This window comes from Chelonia mydas, chromosome 4 (assembly GCF_015237465.2).
Source record: "Chelonia mydas isolate rCheMyd1 chromosome 4, rCheMyd1.pri.v2, whole genome shotgun sequence".
Taxonomy (NCBI): domain Eukaryota; kingdom Metazoa; phylum Chordata; order Testudines; family Cheloniidae; genus Chelonia; species Chelonia mydas.
Genome location: NC_057852.1, coordinates 107,648,699 through 107,676,010, shown reverse-complemented (window position 1 = coordinate 107,676,010; position 27,312 = coordinate 107,648,699). Strand labels below are relative to the sequence as shown.

Here is a 27,312-nt window from a genome sequence, read left to right as displayed (position 1 = left end):
AGCAGATACGTATTTTTACAATATACATGGGACTTAAAACTGCAAATTTTATTTAAAGCCTGTTTTCAATATGACCCTAACATTACTGATTATCATCTTTTGTACCAAAACTAAGGCCCAACCATGAGATCAGCTCACTGAACGATCAGTGCCTCAATTTGTATCATACCTTGACTGTGTAAACAATTCCATTTCAAGTCTATACAATTTGTCTTTTTGTTTTTTTATAGAAGCGGTCTCTCTGGTATATCTAGATCAGTGTTTTTCAAACCATGGGTCGCGGCCCGTAAGGCACTGGGTTGCCTTCCTCCGGTCAGCACCACCAACCGGGACATTAAAAGTCCCATCGGCAGTGCTGCCCAGCTAAGGCAGGCTAGTGCCTACTTTTTCTGACACTGTGCTGCGCCCTGGAAGCAGCCAGCAGCGGGTCCAGCTTCTAGGCAGGGGGACAAGTGGCTCCGCGCGCTGCCCCACCCTGAGCACCAGCTCCACACCCCCATTGGCCAGAAACTATTGAATTGGAGCTGGGGGGGGAGGGAAGGGGGACCTGTGGGCAAGAGTCACGCAAAGCTGCTTGCGCGCCTCCGCCTAGGAGCCGGATCTGTTGCTGGCCGCTTCCAGGGTGCAGCGTGATCTGCAGCACCAGGACAGGCGGGAAGCCTGCCTCTGCACCCTGGCTGCACCGCTGACCGGAAGCCGCCGGAGGTAAGTCCGTGCCCCAACCCGCATGCCCCAATCCCGTGCGCCAGCCCAGAGCCTTCCCAAACCTGGAACCCCTTCCTGTACCCCAAACCCCTTATCCCTGGCCCCACCCCAGGGCCTGCACCCCCAGCCCAAAGCCCTGACCACCTCCTGCACCCCACCCCTTGCCCCAGCCCTGAGTCCCCTCCCACAACCTGAACCCCTCATTTCCGGCCCCACCCTGCAGCCCTCACCCCTGCACCCCAACCCTCTGCCCCAGCCCTGAGCCCGCCCGCCCTCCAAACCCCTCAACCTCAGCTCCGTTGGGTCACAGGAATCAACAATTTTCTTCAACTGGGTCCCCAGAAAAAAAGTTTGAAAACCACTGATCTAGATTACAATTTGTGTAATTTGAGTTAACTGGTAACCAACTGAAGTTAACCAGCACCTTTGTAAATGCTAATCCAGACACTCAACTCAAGTTACAATATGGCCATAAACTAGTCTAGACATACCCTTTCTTCTCTCCTGGACTTTTTCTGTTTCAGATTATCTTTTTAAGGGGGAAATGCAAAATTGAAAAAAAGAGAAAACAGGTTTGTTTTACAGGACATCAGTTTAAAACATCTAGTTAGGCAGTTAGAAAGAACAGGAGTACTTGTGGCACCTTAGAGGCTGGAGCATAAGCTTTATTAGAGCATAAGCTTTCATGGGCTACAGCCCACTTCATCGGATGCACAGAATGGAACATATAGTAAGAAGTTACATATATACATACAGAGAAGTTGGAAGTTGCCATACAAACTGTGAGAGGCTAATTAGTTAAGATGAGCTATTATCAGCAGGAGAAAAAAAAAAACTTAGACAGTTGTCTTTCTAGACTCCAACTAAAAAATTAAACTCAAATTAATATTCCTGAAACATTATGAAGAATGACTGTACAATTGTTTATTACCCTTTGGAATTGTCACAGGAGAAAGAAAGGATTTCAGTGCACCTGATTAGTTGAATGAATTTGCCAACACTGCCAACATCTGCAACAGCTACTACCAAACTAAGGAGAAGGAAGAAATATGAAAGAGCCTGATCAATAGCCACAAATGGACTTCATCTAAAGGTTCTTGGATTTTTCCTTCCTTCTTTCTCCCCTCCATTTTTTGCCTGCCTTGTACCCAAATCAACTGTAGTAAATGGTTTCAAGAGAAATGTTTATTAATTGAATTGTGACAAGTTACACACTATGGGCTGCACTGAAGTCAATGGAAGTTTTGCCATTAACTTCAATGAGGTCAGGGTTTCATTCAGTGCTTTTAATCTCCCTTAGTGAGTCCTTCCCCATCCCTGACAAAAACAAAAAACAAAACAGCAACTTAGCATTACCGTAAAAAGAATTTAGAGTAAAATAAAAGCTACTATGCAGCTTTTTTCATCTAGTTAAAATGAAGCCCATCTACATCAGAGTGACCAATTTTCAATCATTTATCTCTCTGGCAATCCCCTAATCCAGGGGTTTTCAACCTTTTTCTTTTTGAGCCCCCCCACAACATGTTATAAAAATTCCCCGGCCCACCTGTGCCACAACAACTGTTTTTCTCCATATTCAGTAGATTAAAAGCCAGGGTTGGCATTCGGGGATAGCAAGCAGGGCAATGGCTTGGGGCCTGACACCACAGGTGGCTCTGCTAAGTTAAATTGCTCAGGCTTTGATTTCAACCCTGAGTGGCTGGGCTCGGGCTTCAGCTTTCTTCCCTGGGCCCCAGTGAGTCTAACAGGCACCCCTGCTCTCTGGTTTGTTTTGGCAGACCCCCTGAAACCTGCTTGCGGGTCCCCAGGGGGCTCTACACCTGCCCTTGAGCCCCCAGGCCAGTTTTTGTGTTTTTAAAACCCTTTAACTTTTTTTAAAAAATCCTTCGTCCTCTCTTGTCATGTGAAAGACCAACACAAACAGCAAGGAAAAGCAATTGACTATACAGAGAAAACGGTGAAACTGCTAAAAAAACACAAACAGTTCTCAAATGCACAAAGCACAGAAACTGAAAAGAAAGAACGAAATAAAACTTCTCTAATCTGTTAGTGATCTTACTTCTCTTCAAAACAAGTATAAAATTTCAAAGGTAACTATTATTTTTAAATGTACTGTTTCCCCCTTTAAGTTAATCTTGAAAACAGCAAGGAAGAGGTTATTTACTCTAATTTACCATTGCTTTTTATGACAAAAAGTTAAATTATATAACACCTGCAAACACACTTTCACAGGTTTTGCTGAGCTGACATGCTTCTTATTCTAAGCCCATTTGGACGTGATGCCTTAGCCCTGTTGCATGATAACTGAAGATACGAATTATAAACCCAGTAAATTCTGAACATATGTAAGAGAGCGGGAAACAAATAAAACAAAAACAGCTGATCTTATGGTTCTTACCCAACCCATAACAAAGAAAAATATATGGGGTGCACTCCACCTTTTCTCTTATTTTTGGCCTTTATGTTTCTACAAAGAAAGATTTTTTTTTCTGCTGTATTTTATTTTGAAGATATCAGGAATGTAAAGTTATATTTTCTGGTTCTGCTGTAGAACTTGAAGATTTTTAAGGATGTGGTATATAATGAATTGTATAGAGAAGGTAGAATTACTATAAATATTTGATCTTTCTCATAACAGGAGTAAGGGAAAATTCAGTGAAACTGAAAAGCAGCAAGTGTAACACACGGTTAGCCTGTGGAATGCCATACATCATGGAGGCAAAGAGCTTAACATGATTCAAAGAAGGATTGGCTATACAGATAAGAACAGAGATAGAATAGCAAAGATTTAAAAAAAACAAGCAAAATTAATAAATCAAGGGTCTGGAAGAGATAAATCCACATGCTTCAAGACATAAACCAGCTCCTAACTAGTGGGGTTGGGAAGAAACTTTCTTTGTGGGTAGGTCACTCCATAACTCTCTACTTGAGTACTTTCCTCTGATAGTGGCTAAAACAGAATACTGAACTAGATGGACCACTGATCGAGACCATTCTGGCAAATTCTATGTTCTTAAAATATTGCTTCCTCTCTCACTGGCTTGGTGCATCTGATGTCATAATCCTACTAGGTTCCCTGTCATAATCCTGCTTTTCCTGGAATAGACTTGAATTTCTAATAAAAAAATGTACAGGCCTTTTCGGGCCTTATATTAAACATGATTAGGCTTGGAAGTGTTAGATTTTATCAGTAAATGATGGTGAACACCAGTTTCATCATATGCACCCAATCTGATGAAAAAATATTTCCATCAATAATAAAAATTTACAGATAGGCAAAGTAAAAAAAGGTTCCTTGAGAACTTATTTGATGTGGTCATTAACACTCCCATAATTTCCTGCTACTGTGAAAATTTAAATTGATACAAATAAAAGTATATTTTAAACATTTATATTACCCATCAAAATAATAAAAAAATAAAAACTGATTTCTGACAAGCCTATACATAATAAAGAAGTGAAAAAGGACACAAACCTTCCTCCTCCCTTTTTGTAAGTCTCTCATAAGTAGAATTAAAGTTTACAGAATAATACAACAAAGTTTCTCTTTCATCTAGATTCCTGTTGGATTTTTTCAGTACAAAGAATTAATGAGCAGTTTTGTCCCAAATCACAAGGAGGAACCTTTCATTAAGTTTTCCCCTATCAACCCAGACGATGAACTATTAAGTGATATGTTAGTTTTAAAATATGCTACTTGCCAGCAAAATATGTTCAAATCCTAAGCAATTACTAATCCAACCTGATAACGTTGCAGGTGACAGTTCTATGGTACAATTTCCAGCATCCATGGTCCTTAAAAATGTACTTCAGAAGCCTTCAGTACCTTTATTATCTAAAACATTCTTCATGTATGCCATTGGTAAACTCAATAAAGGAACAGACCTCTCAAAAAATATGGGGGGTCATAAATGACAACACAAGGTTCTAAATCTTTCAAAAAGTATATTCCATAACAGAATATGGTGTCAACTGTCTTATAGAAAATGTGTTGAATTCAAAAACAAGTCAAAGATTTTTAAATATTTATCTTTTCCAGCTTCAGAGCACTGTTATACATTAGTCCTCACAACATATTTGTGTAGTAGATATTATCTTAATTTTAGAAATAGACGAGCTATGGAAAGCCAAGTTTTTTCCTTACACTGTATCTATTTAAAGATATGTGATAAAAATGCAATCTACAAAGACTAGCGTATACATGAAATAGAGGGAAAATATGATGAGAGAGAAAAAGCAACTTTCAACAGGAATTATAAACCTCAATCCAACTAAAAACAAAAGTAATTTACAAAGTTTTCTATTTACATACATTGACTAATGAAGAAATTCTGCACGACAAAATAAATCAAGTAATTCTTCTCAACTGTGTGTGTGTGTATGTAGTGTGTCAGTTCGACGATGACATTATCATGCTCTCTTCTTTTTCTCTCTTCTGAACTACTTAAGACCCTAAAACTGTGATAGTAGTAAACCGTACTTGAAAATGTACCTGACATCTAGTTGCCAGAGGTAGATATGAAAGAAATAAACATGTCCACCCTCAAGACCTGGAGTAGCACCTTGGCGAGAAGCCCAACCCCTTCTCAATGCAAGCAGATGGATCTGAGGATCTCTGCCATGGTGCTGTACCTGGATCCTGTTTCGGAACTATTTTTCACATCTGTCTCTGGTTAGTAGGTGCTAGATGAACATGTAGCTCCAGTAGCCTCTAGCTGCTGGAAAGGAGAAGGACTGTTTTGTTTCTTCTCTCCCTCCCACCCCAGAGCTTCTTGGTGGTTTCCAATACTTTACACCTCCCCATCCTCCTATTTTGTTTGTTTGTTTCCTTCCTTCCCCCTTTTCCCATAGTTGTAGTTCATGCCTCTGCTGCTGATAGCTTTCCAGAAGCAGTAACACTGTGACATTGACAGCATACTTAAAAATATCACTGCTGTCCATGTCCTTCTGAATAACAGAGGTGAAACTGACCAGATTCCTGTTAGTTTCATGCTGCTACTACTGGGCAAAGCTATAACTGTTGGTACTGAAGTGGTCTATCTGCATTCAGAGGAAAATATATCATTACATTCATTTTTTTAAATTAAAAGTTAAATTCTGCAGAAACTGATGGCTTAGGACTCCATGTTTGCCAGGAAAGATTTCCACTTGCTATCGGAGAGTGGATTTTTCAAAGTTCTAACAGAAGATGTAACTATATCAATTTCCAACTATATTTTCATGGACTTCTTGATATCACATCCATTTTGAGCTCACTCACATAATGCAACATGATGCTTGCATCCCTTTTGCTACAGTAAATCTGACTTGCCTTGGAATGAGAACATTTCCCTATTCTCCAAGGGCTATACTTCAAACCCAAGAACCATCTACGCCCTAATGCTACAGACACTTATAAATGTGAGTTGTCCACCTGACTTCAGTGGGACTAGTTCACATGCATAGAGCATATGTAAATATATGCTGGGCCTTACATTCTAATAATTCCAAAACCATGTTATTCTATCCAAGCTACAACAGCTGCGGATTCATTGCTTCCAGACAACAGTATCTGGTGTAGATGGATTTTATACAATATCAAACTAAGACCTCAAGAAAATCAGAAATAAAAATGGCTCTCTCTTTTTTTTTTTCTTTTTTAAACTGGCTTAATATTAGGCCATCCATTTTCATTTAATTTCTGCTATTAAAAAATGTAAGCATGTAGTGCCATCTACTTGTTAAACTTCTAGCAGACTTGTTTATATTTAGGATAAATCTGAAGTTGTGGGCCTTCAAGTTTTGATTTTGTTTTTTGTTCAAAGTTGAATAAAATACTTAGCACTCAGTGCTTTTTCTCCAACAATCTCAAATATAATAACTGACATTTTTAGGCTATGCTTTTTCTTTGGTTGTAAGTCTCGGGTAAATTAAAAAATCAAGCCAAGTATGAAAAGAAAACACACTAATAGTATTAAACATGTTTTCTTTAGCATGCACACCACAACTTAAAAAAAACATGTTCAATGACTCGATACTAGCAGTAATCTTTAAACTAACACCTAAATCAAATATCAAATTCTTGTTCTAGAAAAAAAGACAAAACAAAGAAATTTTTTTCCGGACACTAAACTCTAGCACTGAAAACATTAGGAAGTCTTTTCCATACATCTTCCACAACAGAAACAAGTTCTCAACTAGAACTACCGGAATGGGGATTAATAAGTACCCAAGCGTGGGTTCACCCTTTTTCCAGGAAGTCTTCCCAGCATATTTGTCTAGTTAGTAGCTGGCCCTTTAAATTTGTGAGGGCGGGACACCCAACTGCAGCCCAGCCCTAAGTGCTAGTTCACATCCAGTTGCTCTAGTCTAGACTGTCTCCACACTCCCTCCTAGCTGGTGAGTAACCTTAGCCTCTGTTTTCCTTTTGATTTATTCCTGAGATGATGATACATCCCGAGAGAGATGCTCTACTCTTGTAAACTGCACAACCTACATTAGCTCTAGGTTTCTCTTTTCCTTAAGAGCCACCACCAGCGCCAGGAAACTAAACAAGAGCATAAATATTAGAAATAAAACTAGATAATAAACAGCCTGGAGGGATCACAAAACAAAAGGTGCCCCTCTGCACCACCTCCCAAGTGGGCGTGTTTTCCTGACCGCAGTCACCATCAGCTACATGCTCGGTGGGGCTGGGGGCAATGGCTGGGCAGGAGTAGACTCGCCTTTGGTCGCTTCTCCCCGCACACGTTGCGCTAAGGCCGGTGGCAGGCGCTTAACGCGGTACTTGGCAGGGCAGCCCCCTGTCCCAGCGCAGCCCTGAAGACGGGGGGGCCGCGTCCCGCAGGCAGGAACTGCCTGGAGCGGGGTGCGCCTACCCGGAGGGGACCCGTCCCGTCCCCCCTCGTACTTACAGGGTGACCGTCCTGTTGGGCAGCGCGTCGGGCGGCAGGACTCGGGCGAGCTCCAGGCTGCTGCAGACCACCTTCCCCTCGGCCGGGGACCTGCCGGGGCTCCTGGGGCGGCCGTCCTGTTTGCAGCCCGGGGGCAGCGAGGCGCCGCCGCCGAGCAAGAGCAGCGCGGGCAGCAGCCAGGACGAGGGGCAGCGGCCCGGGCGCGGCATGGCGGGGAGCGCAGCGCCCGTTCGGGGGGACTCCGAAGGCGCCGCGGGAGGAGGAGGAGTCTCCGGGCCGGGAGTCGCTGTTCCCCGCGGCCTAGAGCAGCCGTGAGCGCCCCGGGGGCGGGGCCGGCGGCGGCGTTTGTGTTGCTAGCGCCGCCGCCATGTGGTGCTGGAAGGCGGCGGGCTGGAGCCGCGGCCGCCGCTTCTCCCCTCGCTTTACGGGGCGTCGAGTAGCTCCCACCGCGCCCGCTCCAGGGCCCGAGCCGGGAATGACAGCGCCGCCCTCAGCCGACGCCGCGGCAGCCCAACGGTCCAGCAGCGCTGCTCCTCGGGGGGGAGGGTCTCGCGCTCGCGGCCAACACGCAGGCGCCTGGTAGTTGCTGCGCAGGCGCGCTTGCTCGTCGGAAGCCCCGAGCGCTCCCTGTGTTGGGAGCCGCGGGCGAGGGGCCGTGGCGCTGCAGCGCTGGCGGGGTGGCCAGGGTAGGGGCTGTGGGGACGCTGGCAGCTGGGGGCGCCCGCGTTGCCCCGGCGGATCTGTAGTTCGGAGCGGCACCCAGGGCATCATGCCTACGTCTTCCTGGTATATGCTGCCTCCCTGCCCTTGCTGACCAGCGCAGCTCCTCAGGGCCCTCTGCGGGGGAGCGCTATTGCCCGAGAGCAGAGGGAGCGGGACCTGCCGGAGCTCAACTGCTCGCAGTGTGGGGCAGAGTTAAGGGGGGAGGAAATCGCAACGTTGTGACTCCCAATCCTGTGTTCCAACGCAAAAACTTTCCTTCCTCCCCAGGCCTGGCATCACCCCCTGCACTTGTCAGTTCCTTACTGCTTTAGATTAAGATGAACTGTCTCTGGGGTCCTAAAGTAACCTTGAACAATTAAACCCTTCCACGTGCTCAGGGCAGTGAGAGAGAATCAGCTCACTTCTCTTTTCAGGGGGATTGCAGAGATTGGTTTTCATTCTCAGCCCTATCTGTGCTTCCAGCAGTGTAGCTGCACCATGGTTTGTACAAGCGCTAACCCTGTCGGCCTAGGTACTCCACCTCCCTGAGAGGTGGTAAGTATGTCAATGGGAGAAACCTTCCTGTCAACATAGCACAGTGTACATCCGCAGTGTACACCTGCATCATTCTGGGCAGGCCTACACTTAAAATGCTACAACGTTGAAGCTCCACCGATTTGGACGCTTCAGTGAAGACACTACTACACCGACAGGGAGAGTAGTTAAACCACCTCTGTGAGAAGCCATAGCTTTGTTAGCTGGAGAAGCCCTCTCATCAACATAGCACTGTCTACAACCGGGTTAAGATCAGTATAACTATGTCTCTCAGGTGTGTGGATTTTTCACATCTCTGAACAACGTGGTTATACCCATGTAAGTTTATGGTGTAGACCTGGCTTCAGGGGTCCAAACCCCAGATCAACGCAGTTATACCAACATATTATTTGTAGTGTAGACCAGGGCTGTGTATGTCATTCTGTTGGTTTCTCTTTGCTCCAGACCTTTCATCTGCTTAGCTTGATTTGTGTCATTGGGCCATTGTCAGGGTTCCCTCCCCACTCTGAACTCTGGGGCACAGATGTGGGGGCCCACGTGAAAGACCCCCTGAGCTTATTTCTACCAGTTTAGGTTAAAACTTCCCCAAGGCACAAATCCTTTTCTTGTCCTTGGACGGTATTGCTGCCTCCACCAAGTGATTTAGACCAGAATTCAGGAAAAGGGCCACTTGGAGTCCCTATTTCCCCAAAATATTCCTCCAAGCTCCTTCACCCCCTTTCCTAGGGAGGCTTGAGAATAATATCCTAACCAATTGGTACAACGTGAGCACAGACCAAACCCCTGGGTTTTTAGGACACTGAAAATCAATCAGTTTCTTAAAAGAAGAACTTTATTTTTTAAAAAAAGTAAAAGAATCACACCTGCAAAATCAGGATGGAAGGTAACTTGACAGGGTAAATTAAAAGATTTAAAACACAGAGGATTCCCCTCTAGGCTCAGCTTCAAAGTTAAAAAAAACAGGAATAAAACTCCCTCTTAGCATAGAGAAAATTCACAAGCTAAACCAAAAGATCATCTAACGCATTTCCTTGCCTTTACTTACAATTTCTGTAATTTTAGATGTATCTTTTCAGGAGATCGTTTGCCTGCTTGGTCTCTCTGTCCAGAGAGAGAACAACCAAAGAGAGCACAAACAAAACCTCTCACCCACAGATTTGAAAGTATCTTCTTTCCTTATTGGTCCTTTTGGTCAGGTGCCAGCCAGGTTATCTGAGTTTCTTCACCCCTTGCAGGTAAAGTGATTCTGTACCTCTGGCGAGGAAGGATTTTATGTTACTGCATACATAAAGCTGGTTACCCTTCCCTTTATATTTATGACAGCCATATTGTGCAATCAAATTTTAAGCAGGTCCCCTCACTGAAATCACTAATGAGTCCAATGATGGTGTGATCAGGACCTGTTCTTCCTCTTACCTACTCTTTCAGCTGCTTCCTTTTTTTACCACACTGCCTTTCCACACTTCCATCACTTAGAATCATAGAATATCAGGGTTGGAAGGGACCTCAGGAGGTCATCTAGTCCTACCCCCTGCTCAAAGCAGGACCAATCCCCAATTAAATCATCCCAGCCAGGGCTTTGTCAAGCCTGACCTTAAAAACTTCTAAGGAAGGAGATTCTACCACCTCCCTAGGTAACGCATTCCAGTGTTTCACCACCCTCCTAGTGAAAAAGTTTTTCCTAATATCCAACCTAAACCTCCCCCACTGCAACTTGAGACCATTACTCCTTGTCCTGTCCTCTTCTACCACTGAGAATAGTCTAGAACCATCCTCTCTGGAACCACCTCTCACGTAGTTGAAAGCAGCTATCAAATCCCCCCTCATTCTTCTCTTCTGCAGACTAAACAATCCCAGTTCCCTCAGCCTCTCCTCATAAGTCATGTGTTCCAGACCCCTAATCATTTTTGTTGCCCTTCGCTGGACTCTCTCCAATTTATCCACATCCTTCTTGTAGTGTGGGACCCAAAACTGGACACAGTACTCCAGATGAGGCCTCACCAATGTCGAATAGAGGGGAACGATCACGTCCCTCGATCTGCTCGCTATGCCCCTACTTATACATCCCAAAATGCCATTGGCCTTCTTGGCAACAAGGGCACACTGCTGACTCATATCCAGCTTCTCGTCCACTGTCACCCCTAGATCCTTTTCCGCAAAACTGCTGCCTAGCCATTCGGTCCCTAGTCTGTAGCTGTGCATTGGGTTCTTCCGTCCTAAGTGCAGGACCCTGCACTTATCCTTATTGAACCTCATCAGATTTCTTTTGGCCCAATCCTCCAATTTGTCTAGGTCCCTCTGTATCCTATCCCTGCCCTCCAGCGTATCTACCACTCCTCCCAGTTTAGTATCATCCGCAAATTTGCTGAGAGTGCAATCCACACCATCCTCCAGATCATTTATGAAGATATTGAACAAAACCGGCCCCAGGACCGACCCCTGGGGCACTCCACTTGACACCGGCTGCCAACTAGACATGGAGCCATTGATCACTACCCGTTGAGCCCGACAATCTAGCCAACTTTCTACCCACCTTATAGTGCATTCATCCAGCCCTTACTTCTTTAACTTGCTGACAAGAATACTGTGGGAGACCGTGTCAAAAGCTTTGCTAAAGTCAAGAAACAATACATCCACTGCTTTCCCTTCATCCACAGAACCAGTAATCTCATCATAGAAGGCGATTAGATTAGTCAGGCATGACCTACCCTTGGTGAATCCATGCTGACTGTTCCTGATCACTTTCCTCTCATGTAAGTGCTTCAGGATTGATTCCTTGAGGACCTGCTCCATGATTTTTCCGGGGACTGAGGTGAGGCTGACTGGCCTGTAGTTCCCAGGATCCTCCTTCTTCCCTTTTTTAAAGATTGGCATTACATTAGCCTTTTTCCAGTCATCTGGGACTTCCCCCGTTCGCCACGAGTTTTCAAAGATAATGGCCAATGGCTCTGAAATCACATCCGCCAATTCCTTTAGCACTCTCGGACGCAACTCGTCCGGCCCCATGGACTTGTGCACGTCCAGCTTTTCTAAATAGTCCCTAACCACTTCTTTCTCCACAGAGGGCTGGCCATCTACTCCCCATGATGTGATGCCCAGCGCAGCAGTCTGGGAGCTGTCCTTGTTAGTGAAGACAGAGGCAAAAAAAGCATTGAGCACATTAGCTTTTTCCACATCCTCTGTCACTAGGTTGCCTCCCTCATTCAGTAAGGAGCCCACACTTTCCTTGGCTTTCTTCTTGTTGCCAACATACCTGAAGAAACCCTTCTTGTTACTCTTGACATCTCTTGCTAGCTGCAGCTCCAGGTGCGATTTGGCCCTCCTGATTTCATTCCTACATGCCCGAGCATTATTTTTATACTCTTCCCTGGTCATATGTCCAACCTTCCACTTCTTGTAAGCTTCTTTTTTATGTTTAAGATCCGCTAGGATTTCACCGTTAAGCCAAGCTGGTCGCCTGCCATATTTACTATTCTTTCGACTCATCGGGATGGTTTGTCCCTGTAACCTCAACAGGGATTCCTTGAAATACAGCCAGCTCTCCTGGACTCCTTTCCCCTTCATGTTAGTCCCCCAGGGGATCCTACCCATCCGTTCCCTGAGGGAGTCGAAGTCTGCTTTCCTGAAGTCCAGGGTCCGTATCCTGCTGCTTCCCTTTCTTCCCTGTGTCAGGATCCTGAACTCAACCAACTCATGGTCACTGCCTCCCAGATTCCTGTCCACTTTTGCTTCCCCCACTAATTCTTCCCTGTTTGTGAGCAGCAGGTCAAGAAAAGCTCCCCCCCCCGGCAGTTGGCTCATCTAGCACTTGCACCAGGAAATCCTCTCATCCACTTCCTCTCATGCTGGTACTGATCTTCCATCCTCTCTTGTTGAAGGGGCATCATCCACAACACTGTGCTTGTTGTTTGAATGGCAGGAGAGACAAAGTGTATTATCTATGTTAGATACTTATGTAGTCTCTATTACCATAGTAACTGATTACCTGAGAAGCCTCAATGTATTTATGCTCACAACATCCTTGTGAAGCACTATTATCCCTAATCTACAGATAGGAGAATTGAGGCACAGAGAGTCAATATTGCTAACCCCAGGCATTAAAAAAAAAAGGATCCAAAAAATCAGTGGGCTTTCAAAAAATGCATTTTTGTTTCTTGTTATGTCTTCTGGCTTCTGGGCCTTTTGGGTGTACTCAGGTTATGTTTTAAAATTTTTCTATGCAACCATGAGAACTAGAAATGTACTTTCATTCTAAATGAAAATTGAGATTTTCACCTAATCACTTTCCTTCAGCAGCTGGTACTTTAAGAAAAACATCAACTACCAGGGCACTTTTAAAAAATGATGAGAGTTGGCAACACTTATTTGTGCACCACCCCCCCACACCCCAAGTGTGACAGGTGTTTACATAACAAATACAAAGATATCGTCCATAACCAAGAGGTCTTATGGAGCAGCTGCTATTCTTAAGAGTGCTGGATGCGGCTGGAGAGTTCAAAATCTCCTGTTGCACACAGCAATGCAGAGCTGTGAATGCTGACAAGAACAAAAAGAGCTGCAGGCTCTGCTTTGTGTTCTATTGGGTGGATGTAAAGTTAAAGTAAAATAAAACAAAAAGATTCTTTAATAAAAGCTTTCTTTGAATTAATAAAGAAACAGAGTTTGCAGACTAATTTTAGATATGACTCAGTGTACAAGAGTAACAAACAGTAGATGTGGATTCGGGCAAGGTAGGATAAATAAGATTATAATTATTCAGTTATGGTATGTACCCAGTGTACACATATATGTAAGCACACTATTACATTCCCCCTCAGTTAACAGTACTGTATCTTACTGTTAAAATTGGAACCTATCAGATATTTTGTATTACTCTTAACTTCTCTTTCTACTCTTCTTATTTGTTCTATACTCTTTCTTTGAATGCTCTTATTCATGCAAATGGGTTCAACTACTGTCCCTTGCAAATTTACCTTTTCATTCCCCTCTGGGATACTAGTTTAGGAAAGCACTTAAGCACATGTTTAAGTCCCATGGAAGTTAATGTTACTTAAGTACTTACTTAAGAATATGCTTAAGTGCTTTCCTGAACCATAGTGTGTATAGGTATGTCTGACAGTAAACTTAATATGGCCCAAACTGAACTCCTTATTTTTCCTTCCACATAATCCCCACTTCCCTCATTCTTTGTCACTGTTAGCAAATCACCATTATCCTTGTCACTCAGGCCTCTATCCTAATGAGTCATCTATGACTCCTAGTCTCTCTAGGTTGCAGACCGTTGTATCTAGTTTGTCCTTTTTTCACTCTTATTTTAAATGGCTATTGGCAATTTTTCTTAATTATTTTTGCACCATTCTTTCAACTCTTCTAAATATTAAATTCTTGTCTCCAAGATATCAAGAAGGCAGCAGACCCTATTTGAAATAAATAGTTTCAGTGTTTAAACAAAAGAGAGGTCTGGCAACGCTTCACATCCTTCATATGTCCTCACCATAGAGAGAGATAAACAAATGCTCACTTATCATCACTGGTGATTTCTGTCTGTTTTGCATTCTCACTGATTCTTTACTTTGCTGACTCCTCTCCTTTTCTTTCATCAGCTCAGGGTCTCACATCCCTGTACATTTTTCCTGAGCTTCTGTCCCCTTCTCCTTAATGATTGTTCTCTGCTTCTCTCCTCAAGGGAGTCCCTGTGCTGTCACTACCCTCAATTTTTCTCCTTTTTACTCTTGACTGCCATAGAATCTTCCATCTACAGCATTCCACCCCCTCTATTAATGGAACATCACCCACTATGTTTCTGCTTACTACAGCAGTTGCTGTTAAAAAGTAAGCATATAGCAATAGCTAAAACTCAGCAATACTATAGCTATTTGTTATTAGTTCAGGGAAATAACTGTCAACTGGTGGCACATCCTAACCTTTTAATGGCAATCACTATGTCTGAATAGGAGTGGAGAGGAAAAAGTCACTTAGATATAGCAACCAAAGCCCTGAAGCTTCTTCTTACATTAGTATAGGGTTGCAGCACTCCACCCCCAACTCTGTAGTTGTTCCTATCTAAGGAACAGATTCAAACTCTGCAACTGCTTTTTTCCAAATGCAGGTTCCTTTCAGCAGTGGACATCTCAAATCCTCCAGCTGTCCCTTAGACCCAGAGAGACAAGATTGGGCGAGGGATAGCTCAGTGGTTTGAGCATTGGCCTCCTAAACCCAGGGTTGTGAGTTCAATTCTTGAGGGGGCCATTTAGGGATTTGGGGATTGGTCCTGCTTTGAGCAGGAGGTTGGATTAGATGACCTCCTGAGGTCCCTTCCAACCCTGATATTCCATGAGTATCTTTGATTATTGAACCAATTTCTCTTGATGAAAGAGACAAGTTTTTGAGCTGCACAGAGCTCTTCTTCGCGTTCAACAGAAGTTAGTAGTCCAATAAAAGTTATTACCTCAACCACTTATCTCTATAATATCCTAGAACCAACACAGCTGCCAACCTTAGACCCAGAGCCATTTTCCCTGGTCCCACATCTGTCCCACTCAAGAGGCAAAGAGCTCCTGGAATGCCAGCTGCATCACTAGATGAAGTATTGCTTTGACTGTCAGTTGTAAATCCACATTAAATATTGTAGAAAAAATGTTTCAGCTAATTTCTTGTTCTTTATCAACCTGTATCTGTATCTGTGTCAAAATACAGGTAGATAAAACAAGTGTTATGCAGAACAGTTCTGCAGAACTGAGGCTATTGTGCATGGACATATCCTTATCCTGCAATCCTTATCCTGGATTCTCAGTGGTTAGTGATTCAGTTTTGTAAAACATTTTGAGTTTTCTTAAGGAAAACATTTTGGAAATCTTTTAAAGGAAAGTGATGATGTCAGTCACACACTTAGAATTCTCAGGTTTTGGTTATTATCAATAAAAACTCACTGAAGCAAGAATTGGAAATAGAAATTTTATAAATTGAAAATTGAAAATCTCGCAAAGCACAATTCTTATGGAAGAGCTGGGTTCTGAAGATTTCCATGTTTGCCAGATGTCCATCAGCATGAGTATGGGGCTACAGCAGAAAAAGCTGTATACATATACATGCAGAGAGTCCATCCTCCCAGTGGGGATTCTAGATCAACATTTTAGCTGGGACACTGCAATTTGCCTTAGTTTGCATGTACTCATTGTTTATGACACTTTTAAAAGTTCCCCTCAGTAAAGAATCCCCTCATCCACTGGCTGCCAAAACTGTGATAGCTTCTTCTAGCATGGGGGACAGGCTGGGATGGACCCATCACCTGAGGGTGAGATGCGCCAGCAGGGAGGGATAAGGTAAGGAGCAGGCTGGCAGTGGCACCTGAGGGGGGGTGATATGGGGGTTCTCTCAAGCATTGAAGCTTCTAGGAGAGGTTGGGAGAAGGGGTTCATGGGCCAAGGGCATCAGGCTACTGGTGGTGGGGGGGCACCTGAGAGAGGAAGAGAAGGATCAGGCCAGTGGGGCAGGTGGTGGCATGGCACTATGTCTCCCCCCCTCCTCCCCCACCCACACACTTTAGATATGTTCTGCAGCCCAATAAAAAGTCAGTTCACAAAACTGAAATTTTTTCACCTAAAAGATCACAAAACTCTAATTTACCTAATGCACGTCTACACATTCAGATGGACTCCACCCCAGATCCCTGCCAAATAGATGGGCTTTGGAATATGACCTAAATGTCGTCAAAATCAGGTTATTTCAGACTAATCGCTCCCAATCTGCCAAAGATGTCCTCCTGCTGCTTTTGAAACCTGTCCTTGAATTTGCTTAAAACAGTCTGGGGCAGTGCAGTTGCTGCCCAAACTGACCGTTAATCTTAAAGAATTATTCCATTATCTTAACAGTTGTGAATGGGGTATAGAACTGGGCTGAAGATAAACTTACTTTACTTTAATTATATATTTTCATTTTTCTGAGTGGTGGGTTGAGTACTCAGATGCTCCAAAACTAGAATTTAGTGGTTGCTGGGACAAAGGATCTTCCACAAAAGGGGGTCACGTGGACCTTAAAAATACCTATGAATGCCAGGATTGTGCATCCCAAAGATTGCAGGCTGCATACCTCTCATATCCTTCATTTAGAGGGACATCATTTATTTTACTCCCAAAGTTAACTATGTTTGACAATTTTGAAATCCTCCCACTTTTATTATTTAAAATTATTGACCTCAAAAATAAAGAATCATGAAACTGAGGGTTTAGAAAGTCTTATTTACACTAAAGGAATACTTTCACATTCATAATTTTGACTCATTTTGGGTCTTTTCCTCTCATTGCACTCCATAATTGAGATTTGGCAAGCTGAGAAACATGCAAGGCTATGGAGGAGGGGGCTGGAGAGCTGAGCCTGAAGAAAATGGTTGCATTACATATATAAAAGTTGACTACACTGACAGAATCCAGTTATTTATCCTAAAAGTCATAATTAGCCTACAACAAACCATAAAAATGATAAAAATAAGAGAATCCTACCCTATCTCTGCCTTAGTTTTAAAATAAATTTATTTAGAAAGATAGATACTCAAAAATACTATAATTTGAAATTGCATAAACTGTTATCTCTACAAAATGCAAAATAATACATCCAACATGAAAAGAGCTGGAGATGTCCTTTATAGAATCTTACATTTACATTCACTCAGCTAAAATATGATGTAATATGCATTATAATAAAGTGTTTTACATATTACAACTGTCATTTTGAGGTGTTTTGGAAACAATTGTTCCATTTAACAATAAAAGCAGTACATGGTCTGTACACTTATCACACATCTGCTCAAATAAATTTGTTAGTCTCTAAGGTGCCACAAGTACTCCTTTTCTTTTTGCGGATACAGACTAATACGGCTGTTACTCTGAAACCTATCAAACACTGTTTGTAAACTAATAAACAGTTGATGAAAGTGGAAACAAAGTATTTATTCGTTCTACCCAAAGTTACCTTTAGCTAAATACTTTAGACACTAATGCAAGCAATAGCCACAATATGTACAATTGTTTATAAAAAAGAAAAAGTGTAATTGAAGAAAACAAAGGCTAACTACTTTATTATTAACACATCAATGCTTATAATTGAAAAGAAAGGAAGGAAATGGTATTCATAGATGGTGGTGATTAGATTTTGTGGGATGGGAATTTGCATTGTTATGTGAAAAGTTCATTTGAAAGAAAAGGTGTCTAATACTTAACAATTCAAATGGTTCAGAAGTTAACTTTCTCAACGTTCTTCTTTGAAGAATGCTTCTCATTCCCTAATCCTGTCACCTTAGATTTTACAGGTTTTCAGAGTAGCAGCCATGTTAGTCTGTATCTGCAAAAAGAAAAGGAGGACTTGTGGCATCTTAGAGACTAACAAATTTATTTGAGCATAAGCTTTCGTGAGCTACATCCGAATGCATCCGATGAAGTGAGCTGTAGCTCACGAAAGCTTATGCTCAAATAAATTTGATAGTCTCTAAGGTGCCACAAGTCCTCCTTTAGGTTTTACAGACCATTACCTCTAGAAAAGTCCAAATTTTACTGCTGAATAATGACCCCCAAAACTAGAGATTTCTTTTTTTTTTTTTTCATTCTCTCTGGCTCAAACAGAAAATTCTGAATGAACAGATTTTTGGTTTAGATTTTTCATGTATTCATTAAAGAATGTGAAAATGGAACATTTGGCTAGCAATGGCAAGAGGCAACTTACACCCAGAGTGTAGGCGGACAACAGCTATGCCCAGACACATGCTATTGGAGCTCATCCTCAAGAGTAGGCAGAGAGAGAAAGCTGAGAAGAAAAACCCTGTGCTCTGACAGTAGGCAGAGAAAGGCAGACAGAGTAACAGCCAACAGGCCTTGGGCAGGGGGAAGTAGACAAGTGATGAGGGATTTATGAGGACATCAGATGTGGGGAGAAGAAGAGAAACGCTTGGAGAAAGGGAGGGACGGGGGAGAGAGACTGAGGGGTAAGAAAAATGGAGTTAAACACAGTAATAGAAATGCACAATGTTTATTTATCAGGTAAATGTTTATTAGGTAAATTTCACTTGCCATAAAGGAGAGTCGAAGAGAGAATTTTGTCGTAAACTAGTGAAAATCAGTTGTCTGTCAACAACTTGGGCAGTTCTTATTTTAGTCCATTTTAAGTGCTTATTTTAGTGTGGATATTTCCTATCTGGATGGGATCTGAACTGTGGCAAAAACTGGTGAATTTCGCAATGTATGTCTGTCATTTCTGGACTCTTGTAGGACAGTGGTTGCCAAACCATGGTCAATCCCCACCACTGTCATCTGTTGACCATTAATAGTCTACCTAGAATTGGCTGGTCACATGGTGCTGGCTCTGTTCCCTTATTATAACTGCTAAACTGCATTAACAGATGCAAAAAATACACTGAATACTTCCCTAATTATTTTCCATGCAGTGTTATTGATTTTCCAATGGGAGGTTGTCTGTTCATGAATATGAGGGGAGGTAGTCCAGGAGACTGGCTCTGTAAGCTATGGTCAACACTATGGCAAAAATGTAAGCTTTGTTCTAAAAACTTCTGGAAAGGAAGAGCTTATGCCAGCTTCATAATAGACAGCATTTAAATTGGCATTACAAGTCTGTCTTTCTCAAAAAAAAAAAAAACCCAACTAAAATAGCACATTTTAAAATCAGAATTATCAATATTGTGTCTTCTGCACTGTGGAAGATTATTCTAACTGATATAAAGTCATTTTTGTTGGAACTTCTGCATGCGTGCTGTGCAGTAGCCAATGAGACCTTTTTGCAATATTGGGCTCCTAGATAATTCACTTTTCCTCTTTTTCCAAGAAAGTAGGATTATAGGACACTGGCATGCATGATAAACACGTGTTCTACTTTTTGTCTTTTGTTCCCAGAAACCCCTTTCAATTAAAAGTCCCAAGTATTTAATTTGGACTTCATAAAACAGTTAATGCATATTAAATAAATAAAAACTACACATTAAAGGATATTTGCAGAGTATTAAAAACTGTACAATAGGTCCATATCAATTTCACAGTTACAAATCTATTACATAGTTTTTAGTCCTTGGTGAATGTTTAATAATCAGTATTCAAATAACATAGATTAACTGTCCTATTAAATCTAAATTAATTGTGGTTTTGGGAACATTAATTTAAAAGGTTACCTATTTTCCCTGCAGATCTGATCTTTCTGTATCACATTTTTTCATTAAAATTAGTATTAAAGACTTTGTGTAAATTTGTTTCATGTTTCATTTAGAATATAGTTACCAGGCACTCTGAATACCTGTGAAATCACATTCTCCCAAGCTTCACTGCTAATAGAGATATTAAGATTCTCTCCTATTGTCTTCTAGTGTAATTAGCATTACCTGGTGGTAATAAAGACTTCACACATTTGTTTAAAAAAAGGTAATCCCTGTTGATTCAGGAACTGACATTCAGCAGTTCATCAGGACCAGTGAGTGAAGATCTACCTCTGGGGTATGCACATTTTGAATTTACAAAATGGCTAATTTTCAGCAAAAGATCAAAAATTGGTAATGTAGTGAATATATTAATTTTAGTTTTGCTGAAAGAATTAGCATCACCACAAAACAGCTCTACCAAAGTATCCCTTGCAGTTCTTTGCCTAATAAGCAGCATTTGAAACTCTAGGATAATGCTGATTACGTTATTTTGACTCAATTACACTTGCTAAAGACTACACATTAATGTCAGTGATAACTGTCACAGCAGTTCTTTTGAACTGTGAAGCGAGTTGTTTCTTTTGCGGCAAGAAGCGAGATTCATAGAGTTTAAGACCTGAGGTGACTGTTACATCTAGTCTGACCTCAAGCATAACACAGGCCATTACAGTTCATCCAGTTACCCTTGTATTGAGTCCAATAACTTGTTGGACTAACTAAAGCATGGATATCTTCCAGAAAGACACCCAGATTTGATTTGAAGACATCAACTCATGGAGAATCCTCCACCTTCTTTGGTAGTTTGTTCTAATAGTCAAGCATCCTCACTATTAAATTGTGTCTACATTGAATTTGTCTGGCTTCAGCTTCCAGCCATTGGTTCTTGCTATGCTTTTCTCCACTAAATTAAAGAGCTCCTCACACCTTCTTGTCTAGATGGGCCATCTTGATTATCACTACAAAAGTTTTTTTCTCCTACTGATAATAGCTCATCTTAACTAATTAGCCTCTCACAGTTTGTATGGCAACTTCCAACTTATCTGTGTATATATATATATATATATATATATATATCTTCTTACTATATGTTCCATTCTATGCATCCAGTGAAGTGGGCTGTAGCCCACGAAAGCTTATGCTCTAATATATTTCAGAGTAGCAGCCGTGTTAGTCTGTATTCACAAAAAGAAAAGGAGTACTTGTGGCACCTTAGAGACTAACAAATTTATACATTTGTTAGTCTCTAAGGTGCCACAAGTACTCCTTTTCTTTTTGTGAATACAGACTAACACGGCTGCTACTCTGAAATATATTAGAGCATAAGCTTTATACATTTATACATAATTTATATATACATTTATACATAATAATTTATACATAAATTTATACATTTGTTAGTCTCTAAGGTGCCACAAGTACTCCTGTTCTTTTTGCGGATACAGACTAACACGGCTGCTACTCTGAAACCTTACTATCCAGTATTTTCTCTTTGTGAATGTACTTATACACTATAGCAAACTCATCTCTCAATCTTTGGCCGTGTCTACACTTGGAGCTGATGGTGTTATTCCCAGCTCAAGGAGACATATTCATGCTAGAGCTTATTGAGCTAGCATGCTAAAAACAGAGTGTAGCCATGGCAGAGTGACCTGCAGGATGGGCTAACTGCTTTGAGTATCCAAGACCCTAGGCATGTACTTGAGGAAGCTAGTTCATCCCACAGTTCCTGCTGCTACAGCTAAACACTCTATCTGTAGCATATTAACTTGATGAGAGCTAGTGCGAGTCCATCTCCTCAAGCTGGAGATCATCCCCTCACCCCACAGCTCCGGAGACAGATATACCCTTTTTAATAAGCTACACAGTTTGAGCTCTTTTGGTCTCTTACTGAAAGGCACTTTCTCCAGCCCTTGAATCATTTTTGTGGCTCTTTTTGTGGTCTCGCCAAGCTTTCAGTATCCCTTAACAATATGGTAACTAGAAGTGGATGCAGTATTTCAATATCAGTATCACAAATCAGCCACCTACAGAGGTAAAATTATCTCCCTGCTCCTACTTGCTATTTCCCTGCTTATACAACAAAGGATCATATTAGCCCTTTTTGTCACAGCATTGTACTGGGAGTTGATGTTGACTTGCTTGCTCTACTATGACCCGGAATCCTTTTCAGGATCACTGCTTTCCAGGATATAGTTCCCCTCTCAGAGGTGAAAGTAAGCTGGTCCAGTCTGGTCCAGTGTACCGGCAAGAGCCAGTGTGCCGTGCTGGACCAGAGCAGCTTCCCCAGTCTGGTGCTTTAAAGAGCCCTGAGCTCTCCGCAGCGGCTGGAGCCCCAGGCCCTTTAAAGCGCCCCCTGAGCCCCGCTGCCATAGCCCCGGGGTAGCGGCGATAGGGGTCCGGCGGTGATTTAAAGGGTCCGGAGCTCCGCTGTGCCCTGGGGCTCCCAGCTGCCTCTGCAGCTGGTAGCTCTGGGGGTGATTTAAAGGCCCCGGACCCACAGCCACAGCCCCGGATTTAAAAGGCCCAGGTATTTAAAGGCCCCGCCTCTTCCGGTTGAGGCCACACCTTTTCCGGTCGAGGCCATGCCCCCCTGCTCAGGACTCCGGAGTACCAGTAAGTCCTTTAAGTTACTTTCACCCCTGCCCATTCTGTAAGTATGGCCAGCATTGATTGTTCCTAAACGTATAACTTTGCATTTGTTTGTAGTAAAAATGCATTTTGTTTGAATGAGTCCAGTATAAAAAGTGCTGGGTAATAACATAAGACTTGCTTTTGCTCTTTATTAAAAGAACAATGTACAGAAATGTCTCAGTTACAGCTAGCATTAAACCATGTGCATACAGACTGCCCTCCTGGTGCCTCATCCAAACTCTTCCCTCCTGTAATTTATGTTCCTCTCTCTAAGTGCCGTGTAGATTGCTACACAAGTGATCCTGATCACTTTGTATGACTGCTTTGTCTTCACCATTTTTTACCATTCCACTAATTTTTGTGTCATCTGCAAATTTTGTCCACAGCAATTTCATATATTCTTCCAGATCATTGATGAAAATGTTGAATTGTGTTGGGCAGGGGCCAAGTGCCAATCCCTGCAAAATCCTACAAGAAACACGCCATACAGTGACAGTTCCCCGTTGATTTCTACTATTTGAGATCTGTCAGTCAGCCAGTTCTTAATCCGTTTAACTTGTACTGTATTGATACTCTATAATGCTAATTTTTTAATCAGAATGTCTTGAGGTTCTAAATTAAATGCCTTGTAAAAGTCTAAGTATATTTCCTTTTCACAATTGCCTTTATCAACCAAAATTGTAATCTCAAACAATGAATTCAGGTTTACTTGACAAGATGTATTTTCCATAAATCCATGTTAATTTGTATTAATTATATTCCTATCCTTTAATTCTTGATAAACTGAATTCTATATCAGATTTTCCATTGTTTTGTCGAGGATTGATGTCAGTCCACCTAGCTTATATTAGTTACTTGAGTCATCCCATTTGCCCTTCCTGATTATTGGCATAACATTGGCGTTCTTCCAGTCTTCTAGAATTTCCTCATTTTGCTAAGATTTATTAAAAATTAACATCAGCAGACCAGATATCCCCTTTTAAGACACTTGGTCCTCCTGATTTAAAAATGTTTATTCCTAGTAGATGATGTCTAACATCCTTCTTATTTACTAATGGTTTGGAAAGTACGCCACATCCTCGTGTGATAGAAGTACATCATCCTGCTTCTTTCCAGGTCCAAAACAGAAATATTTATTGAACACGTCTGCCTTTTCTGCATCATTAGTAATTTTACCATCTCCATCTAGTAATGGACCTGTATTGCTAGAATTTCTTTTGTTGCTAACATACTTTAAAAATCTCCTTCTTATAGTCCTTAGCTCTGCTAGCCATGGATTTTTCCCTGGTGAGTTTAGTTTCCCTTATCAATTTTCTGCACTTCATAAATTTATGTTGGGTGTAAAGCCCCAAATTCTTTTAGAACTTTATACCAATTACTGGAATGGAGAGGACCTGGTATAGTGTTGGAGTCAGTCCTTCTGAAGAACCATTTGGACCCATTTCTGTGAAGTAGTAAAGTTGGTAAGAGTTGAGAGCACTCTACACCTGGCAGGATCAGCCCTAAAGTACTCTCTAAACTAGAAAAATAGGCAGTGTTCAATGTTAGCTAACATATTTTAATTGCTTAAACCGTCGGGTCAACCTCAGACTTGCAGAAGATGTTAAACCTTATCTACGCTAATGTTTTAAAACCTGTTAGTTAAAATATGCTAGCTAACACTTGTTAAACAATAACTATTTTCCTAGTCTAGACGAATTCTAAGTCATCTTTTCTTCTGTTGCTCATCTGATGCTAGTTACTACATCCTCTCTGGCTCCATTCCTCACTATAGTGTTATATTGCTGCTCTTCACCCCCCCAAGCCACAGTGTGATCTAAGCTGTTTTTAATGCAGCTCTTTCCCTTCCTTCCTCTACTTCCCCACCCCATCTTCACTCCTTTCTCCATTAAAATTAACTGTCGATCAAAATCTGATTTTGCTAGCAAAATACTATTACTAGCATTTACTGCTATTAAAAATCTAACTGCACTGCTTTGCCTTTGACAGCCAAGGGGAAATTGGAATTATGTACCCATTTAAAAGTAGAGGAAAAATGCGGGAGGTAGAGGGAGAGAGACAAATTATAGGCCACTAAATTTAACTTCAATACCTGATAAATTACTAAAACAATTAGTAAAGCAGCTGCAATCAGTGTGTAAACAGCTAGAAGAAAATACAGCAATAAATAAATTGTTAACATGTTTGTAAAAAACACAAATCAAGTGAAACCAAAGTAATTGGTTTCTTTGATGCAATAATGAGCTTAGTGTGTAAAGTAAAAGTAGTAGACGTAGACTATCCTGACATTAGTAAAACGCTAATATTGGTTCCACATGACATTCTCAGAAGGAAACTAAATAAATGTGGATTAGATGGAACCATTGTAAAATGAATACACAGGTAAAATAAATCAAACCTTGAGAATGATTATGAATTGTTCAGCTGCTAGTTCAGAGGAGGTCAAAAGCATTTTAGATGATCAAACACCATACAAAACTCAATTTAGTCCAGGAGTAATTTTTACAGCATTTAATATAAGAAACACCTAAATAAAGAAACTCAGCAGACCAGCAAAAATTGACAGCCATTTTGGCTCTAAGCCATCACTAGAGTTTTTGCTACTCTACTGCATTTCTTTATTTAGGTATTTGATTTATTAAATGTTATAAAACATAACCTAAAATAAGCTTTGATTAGTATATGATAATCTAAAATGTCTTTCAACTGCTGACTTTGATTTTTATTTATTTGCATCCACTTATATAAAAAAATAATTTTGCTTGAGTTAAGGTTCGTGACTTTTTGTTGTGACTAGGTAGGGACAAGGTGTCTCGTGGAATCAGATTCATTGGGATCACTTGTTATATTTTCATTAATAGGTTAGCAGAAGGAATATTATTTATTTGTATTACTATAGCACTTAGTCATGAACCAGGACTCCATTGTGCTAGGAGCTATAAAATCACAGAACACGATTACTTTCCCTGCCCCAAAGAGCTTAATAGATAATAGAGATAATAGATGAGTACAGACAGATGGGGAAGTACAAGTAAACAATGAGACAATATGGGTCAGCATTCTCGGCAATGATCTCAGTGTACCAGCCGCCTAACTATTGTCAAGTTTTTTTGTAGACATCATGGAAAAGGGCAGTTTTGAGTAGGATAGTGAATTAATTTTGCAAATGTTTACAAGGAGCTCCTCTCATGTGTGAGGGGCAGAATTGGAGAAAGCACCAAGGTGGAGAAAAGAACACTAGTCCAATCTGAGGATTATAAGAAAATATTATAAAGATTAGAATTAAATATTGTATGGGGAGCATAAAAATTGGAGAAAGAAGTTTAAATCCATAGGAGAGTGAATGAACAAATGTGACTAACAAAGTGGCTTACAGAAGAGTAATCAAATACCTTCCATGCTAAACATTTGCAGGCACAGGAGCTAATAATATAATTAGGCTTGAAAGGATTCGATTTTTTATCAGTCAATGTCAGTAAAAGTGGATTTCATCGTACACACACAAACAGTAGGAAAAAAAATTCCATCAATAATAAAAATGTACCGATAGGCAAAATAGGAAAAATGTTGCTTGAGAAATATTAGGGGTTGATTTAATTATATTTATTGTGTATATTTTGATGTGCGATGTTGACAATTTGTTTCCTGGTTATAAAGCTTTAACTTATTGGGCGTCAGCTCCAAAGTTTGTCTCTCTCACCAACAGAAGTTGGTCCAATAAAATATATTACCTCCCCCACCTTGTCTCTCAGAGGGAAGAATGACACCCACTATACTGCTAACAGTATTTCCTGCAGTATTCTGGGATTCCCCTACAGATTTCCTGTCCCGTTACTGACCTTGCCTAATTTTTCTTAGCTTGAGGTGATTTGGTTACAGGCAACTTTTTAAGCTTCATGCTTGAAGGCTTAAGCCAATGTCCAACTATTGGCTTTTAGGATGAGACCTAAAGTAGGGGCAGATTATCCAAGATCTGCATACTACAGTGTTCTTATCTTTCCTCTGAGCATCTGCTACTGGCCGCTGTCAGAGACAGAATACTGGATTAGATGGATGTTGAGTCTGATCCAGTCTGGTAATTCCCATATTCGTTACTGATCACAAGTGTTCATTACAATAAAAATTAGTGGGGAAAATCTTAAAGATCTTTAAGGTCTGATTTGCTTGGATGATTTTCTAAAGCGTTATCCTAACTTTGCAAAGCTCTCCACAAAGTTTCCAGCAGCCATCCAAAAATCCACACTATTAAAAAAGCAATTGGGAAGCACTACTAAGTGGTGACCATATGCCTGGCATTGTGCAAGGCACAAATGTAAAGAAAGTGCCCACTTCAAGGTGCTCACAATCTTTTTTTTTTTAAAAAAAAGCTCAATTCAACCAAAACTGCCTCCATTTCCCACGTAACCATCCTCGTCTGAGCCAGGATATTTTAGTCAATTTTTTTTGGCTGTCATCACTCAGACAGCCGTTTAGTTTTAACATTTGGAGCATCACATTTGTCTGAAAACGTATCTGTGTTTAATCTACCACAGATTGAATTCATGTTGTTCTATACAGTTGAACTACCAAATCCTTTGTGGCATGGGAGCTGCGTAACTGAGATAAAAATCCTTTGTGTTATCCTACCAGTTGATA

The 27,312-nt window shown here is 41.3% G+C and overlaps 2 protein-coding genes across 9 annotated transcripts in view; one reads left to right on the top strand and one right to left on the bottom strand.

Moving 5' to 3' along the window:
- Positions 1-8,176, bottom strand: part of ADGRA3 (adhesion G protein-coupled receptor A3) — a 131,966-nt gene extending 123,790 nt beyond the window's left edge. For 4 of the 5 annotated variants that reach the window (XM_037897986.2, XM_037897987.2, XM_037897984.2 and 1 more), the window contains exon 1: positions 7,599-8,150. In XM_037897986.2, the coding sequence (XP_037753914.1) occupies positions 7,599-7,807 (209 nt within the window). In that variant the 5' untranslated portion in view covers positions 7,808-8,150. Of the gene's footprint in view, positions 1-7,598 lie in introns of all 5 variants that reach the window. The other variant, XM_007058106.4, reaches the window with a different exon arrangement.
- The window catches only part of LOC102947298 (cytosolic beta-glucosidase), an 88,688-nt gene continuing 68,392 nt past the window's right edge, over positions 7,017-27,312 (top strand). For 3 of the 4 annotated variants that reach the window (XM_043544580.1, XM_027820577.3, XM_043544581.1), the window contains exon 1: positions 7,017-7,083. The gene's annotated coding sequence lies outside the window, so the exon portion shown is untranslated. The remainder of the gene's footprint in view (positions 7,084-27,312) is intronic. The other variant, XM_007058111.4, reaches the window with a different exon arrangement.